This window comes from Penaeus vannamei, chromosome 41 (assembly GCF_042767895.1).
Source record: "Penaeus vannamei isolate JL-2024 chromosome 41, ASM4276789v1, whole genome shotgun sequence".
Classification (NCBI taxonomy): Eukaryota; Metazoa; Arthropoda; class Malacostraca; order Decapoda; family Penaeidae; genus Penaeus; species Penaeus vannamei.
In genome coordinates, this window is record NC_091589.1 from 3132020 (window position 1) to 3137019 (window position 5000).

Sequence of the window (5000 nt, forward strand, 5' to 3'; positions counted from 1 at the left end):
GCGAGCAAGGATGATAGGATGCTCCTCCGCAGACTGTGTTGTTCCCTCACTCAGACTAATTTCCGCATTAGCTGGTGCCTGAAGACCGATCCTGGCGATGTATTTTCTATCGGCACCTTGCTTGTTGGTGGTCACCTCAACAAAAGCAGGTTTGCACATTCGTGAGTGGATGTCATGTGTTCCCAGAACAGGGGCATAGACAACACCAGACATAGCCAAGCCATTGCATGTGGGGGTCTCTTCAGGCTCCATTACCCCAGACACCTCAAATACTGGAGTGTTCTCGTAATCCACTGTGAAAGCCAGGACTGCATTCCTTGGACTAGTTTTGTCGTATTTGGCAATGACCTTAAGGGATGGTGGGGCAGAAGCAGATTTCTTGAATTCTACATCTAAACCAATTGTGTCAGAGCCAATGGCTGTCTGCAGAATGAGCTTGGGACTCACTTTCAGAACCTGGAAAAAGATTGTGTTAATAATTTATAGTGCATAATGTAGCTTTTACCAGATAAACTGTGCAAAGAAACGATGTTTCACATTGAAGGACTTACCCTGCTGACAATGGAACCTTCAGTTCTAATGCTGCTTTCTGATACTCGAGTTGATGCAAGATGGCCAGTAATTTTGTCCTCGCTAGACGGGAAAATATCCAGCTCTACAGTTCCTTCCACAGCTGTTTGGTCAGCTGTGTACTGAAGAGCAAACTGCATGGGTTTGGGAAGAACTGGATGGTTGATTTGGCTCTCCCATCTGCCTTGATTGCCCGTGTGGGTAGCCTTGTACCCAACTTCGTATGTGGACTCAGGGTTGCTTTTGTTGGGATAGAACTTGATTCCTGACTGTGAAGCTGAGACGTGGGCTTCACCCTGCATTGTGCGTGATGGAGTCTGCACCATAACATGGTAAGATGATGGTGTTGGCTTACTGTAATGATAGCGATAGTTAGCTGACTCAGATCTCTCAATTCTCTCTTCCTTTTCAAAGGTAAGTACAGCACGGGCAACCTTTAGTAGCTGAACTGCTGCCTTCAGGTCCAGTCCTGCTTCAATGGCTTCAATTTCACCTTGGGGCCGGATCTTCACATCCCAGTCAAAGATAGATTTAGGAGCATTTCTTGTCATTATACACTTTCCTTCATAAGAGCCTTCTTTGTTTTCAATGGAGAATTCTAACACGAGGGGCTTCCTTAGGACAAGGCCTTCAGCATCAACCTAGAAAATATCAAAACTTAATCTAACTTTCTGCCTTTAATTTGTATTTGTTGTTTTAAGTCAGCAGCAAATATTTGTAAAATAATTGCAAGAGGAAGGCTATTTACTTACCTTAAAGAGTACCACGTGTGCCTCTGGCATTTTGTGATGTTTCAGAATGGTCTCCAACCTTGTTTCCTTTCCTTCAGGCCCTATGTAAGTCACCTTGGTGTCAAGGGCATAGTTGTATGGACCTCCAAGCTTTTCAACGGCAACAGAACCTGTGAATTTATGCTCCTGTTCTTCAGTGTTCTTGTACCTGAAAATGGTAGTAACTCTGGTGGTGGGTTGTTGGTCCTCGATTTTGTAGCTGGCTTCCATGGCAAGAGTCTTCTGAGAAGGTGTTGTTATTTCCAGTTCGAAGCCAGATGCCAGGATATCTTCAGCATTCAGACTTAGCTTCATGTGGTATGGCTCACCAGCAACTATGATGTTTCCACTGCAAAGTGGACAGCATGTTCAGAAACTTTAAAGGAAAACTGATACATATCTCATTTCCAGTTCAAAATATAAATCATGTATATATATATATATATATATATATATATATATATATATATATATATATATATATATATATATATAACGAGTTGGAATAAAGAGAAATGGGTAAGTTTACATTGTATTGCACATAATGGCATTAATGTATGTACTGAGGAAGAAGAAAAAGTAGGAAATGTTAAAGAAAATTGAAACAACTTACTGCACAGAAGCATGACCCAGGTCAGAGGAACTGCTGATGACATTTGCATCCACTACGAACTTCCTCTCAGGGTTACCATCCGCATCCCAAGCAAATTCAGCAGTTACCTTCTTGTTTTCACCATCGACATCTATGAAAGACTTTATGCGATGTGCAGATTCACTTTTGGGAAGTACGGCTGTGTTGAGGCTCACATGAACGTTGTTTTGTATGAGTGAGATGTCGAACAAAAACTCCATGAGAGCAGGGACTACCAGTTTGGTGTTGCTAGTAGTCTTCTGTCCTGGTCCCACCTCAGAACTCAGGGTCCATTTGAACGCAAAGAGGCTCTCTCGCCTGTTCTTCATCTCAAAAGCCAGAATCTGTTTATTGCTGCTTCCTAGCAGAGTTGTAGAAATAATGTGAGGTTCCATGTCAAGCGTAGCAACTTTCAGTTCAGCTTCAAACTTTAGTTTCCTTGGCGAGTAAATGTAGGTGATTGGACCATCAAGCTGCAACAACATGCGCTGTCCATGCTTAAGGGCAGCTTCAATAGCATATTTGCCTTCTTCTGCCTCATTTATTTTGCTTTCAAACTTGATAGCCTGCAGATATCCAGGAACATCGACCTGAAAATTAATGGAAAGTGTTAAAAAGTATTGGAAACACATTTTTGCTGCTACAACTTTGAGCTTGTTGCAGAGGAACTTAAAAACTGCATAGGTTCTTCCTTACTATTACTCGGGCATTGTGCGCCCCAGCAGATCGTTCATACAGTGCTTCAAATTCAATCATCTTCAAGCTGTCTTTGGGCTTAATAACCTCCAACTGTGCTCCCATCTTTGAAGCACCCAAGAAAAATTTGTTGGTAGCTTTGTATGACTTCCTTCCCATGGTCACTGTAAAAGATAGAGGTGAAGCAAGTTTAGCATACTACTGCAATAAACATATGATCCAATCTTTCATGAGAAATGTAAATTGCAATCAATGAGCTTTGTAATTATTACCTTTAATTTCATTCTCAATCATCATATTTCTGAGCATTCTCCCTTTAGTCTTCATGACAGCGTCCACAGACATGATCTCACGAGTCCCTTTTTCAATCTTGATTAAGGTATGATGTCCTGCTGCTGGGGCTTCAGTCACCTTCCGAACATAAGAAGTGACTTTCCAAGCTCCAATAGCTGTGTGGAACTCAATCTTCCGTACTGCAGTTGGAACTACAATGCACATATATGGATTGTATACGAAGTCTCCATCAACTGAGGAACAAAGTAAATTATTAAAACAAGGCTATGTCGATCTAGACTAAGAATAACAAAATCAACACCTGTAATATGCAATGACATATACAAAATTCTTCATAATCACCCTCAATGTTAAGATCCACGAAGTCCCTAAGTGCATTCATTGTCTTGCAGATTACTTCCACCTCAGGACCATTAATTTTCTTGATAAATCTAGCTTCTACAACTTTGGACTCCGCGGTAAACCTCTTGTTCCGGCCAGTGAAAACATTTATTTCGTATTGCATTTCATCAGCAGCTTCCTTTCCATTCAACTCGACCTTAATTGCCCGTGAAATATCATATGTCTCGGACTTGAACTTTACAAAGGTCTCGAGAGCCTTGTACTCTCCCTCATTTGTCAAGGTACTCCACAGTCCTGCTGTGGTGCTAGATGTCTCAAATTTGGCAGAAACAACATGCGACCTTTCCTCCTTGCTATAGGACATAGTCAGTTCAGCTTGTCGAGGTGTCGCAGCTCCAGGAGTTCCTATGTTAAATTTGATAACCTTATTTCCTTTCTTGTTCTTGATGGCAGTAGTCATTCGGTAACCTTTCATGGAAGGATCAGCTTTCTCAATGTACAGCTTGGCAACGATGGGTTCTCCCAGAGGCATAGCAGTGCTACGGAAGACATCTGGGAAGTTCATTTCATAGCACATCTTGATGCCAAACACTGGTTCAAGAGTATCCATGCATTTCTGGTGGTGAATCCTAACATCCCTCATGGATGGTGGACTGACCTTCATCACTCTCTTTCCAATAGCTTTAATAAGATTGGTCTCTGCCTTGACACTGAATAGTTCCATCTTCTCTGGGATCTCCAGTTCAAACTCAAATACATTGTTGCTATTCTTCTTGATGTTGATGGTGGCTCCATTAGCAGTCGCAACAGTGCTCTTCAATTCGGTCCCTGCCTTTGCAATGTGACAGTCATAGCCAACAAAACCGTTGACTGCAATTGACGCACTTGGAATCAGTTTGAGACTCTTCTCAACATTTGCTGGGTTGGTAAAGAGTTCAATGATATTCAGATCACCTGCCAGTTTGATTCCCACGATGGCAGTTCCTTCCAACTTCAGCTTGAGGGGAGTACCTTGAATAGTAGGCAAAGAATAATCAAGGAATATTTGGCCTGTGCGTGCAGAATCAATGTCCAGATTGTGAATATTGGGAACGACGGCATCGAAGTAAGAGAAGAGTGACTCAATTATTCTGTCAGCATCCAACTCCTTCAGGTCTTCAGCAATGGTGGCATAGGTTACTTCATGTCCAAAGATTCTTGCGAATATATCGGCACGGACTTCACCCTCTTTCCTCTCTCCATAGAGCTTTTTGAAAAATCTGGAAATAGTAGATGTGCTGATGGCCCTCTTCTCCCGAAGGCTTTCTTTTAAATGCTCTGCAATGTGATGTCCCTTCTCTTCAGCAAATGCAACGACGTCTTTCAAAATGCGATCAAGCGATGCCTTTCGAAGGTATCCTTCTGGGCCAACTAGTTCCTTAATGATTGGGTCTAAGCCTTCAAGTCGGATGCCAGCCTCTCCCAAATTGATGTTCAAGTCCTCGATAGTTGTTCGGAGACTCATATCAACAGAGCGAGGTAGGAAGGATTCAGGAGTGTAAATGACATTGGACTCCACACCAGCGCCAATACCAAAGGAAGGAGAAAAGTAGGACATCTCAATATTGCGAGAGTGCTTCCTGATGTCTCCTTCGAAGTTTCTAGGAATGACGAAGTTTGTGAGGAGGTAGCGCAGATGTTCTCTGTCAGGTGAGGAG

General features: G+C 42.4%; 1 protein-coding gene across 1 annotated transcript in view; it reads right to left on the bottom strand.

The window, feature by feature from the left end:
• Positions 1-5000, bottom strand: part of LOC113804023 (vitellogenin-like) — a 9763-nt gene that overhangs the window by 2131 nt on the left and 2632 nt on the right. Inside the window, exons 6-12 of the mRNA XM_070117894.1 lie at positions 3304-5000; positions 2940-3194; positions 2668-2831; positions 1954-2561; positions 1323-1689; positions 552-1211; positions 1-456 (exon numbers count right to left, since the gene is read on the bottom strand). The exon at positions 1-456 is cut by the window's left edge and continues 72 nt beyond it; the exon at positions 3304-5000 is cut by the window's right edge and continues 43 nt beyond it. Of these exons, the coding sequence (XP_069973995.1) occupies positions 1-456; positions 552-1211; positions 1323-1689; positions 1954-2561; positions 2668-2831; positions 2940-3194; positions 3304-5000 (4207 nt within the window). The remainder of the gene's footprint in view (positions 457-551; positions 1212-1322; positions 1690-1953; positions 2562-2667; positions 2832-2939; positions 3195-3303) is intronic.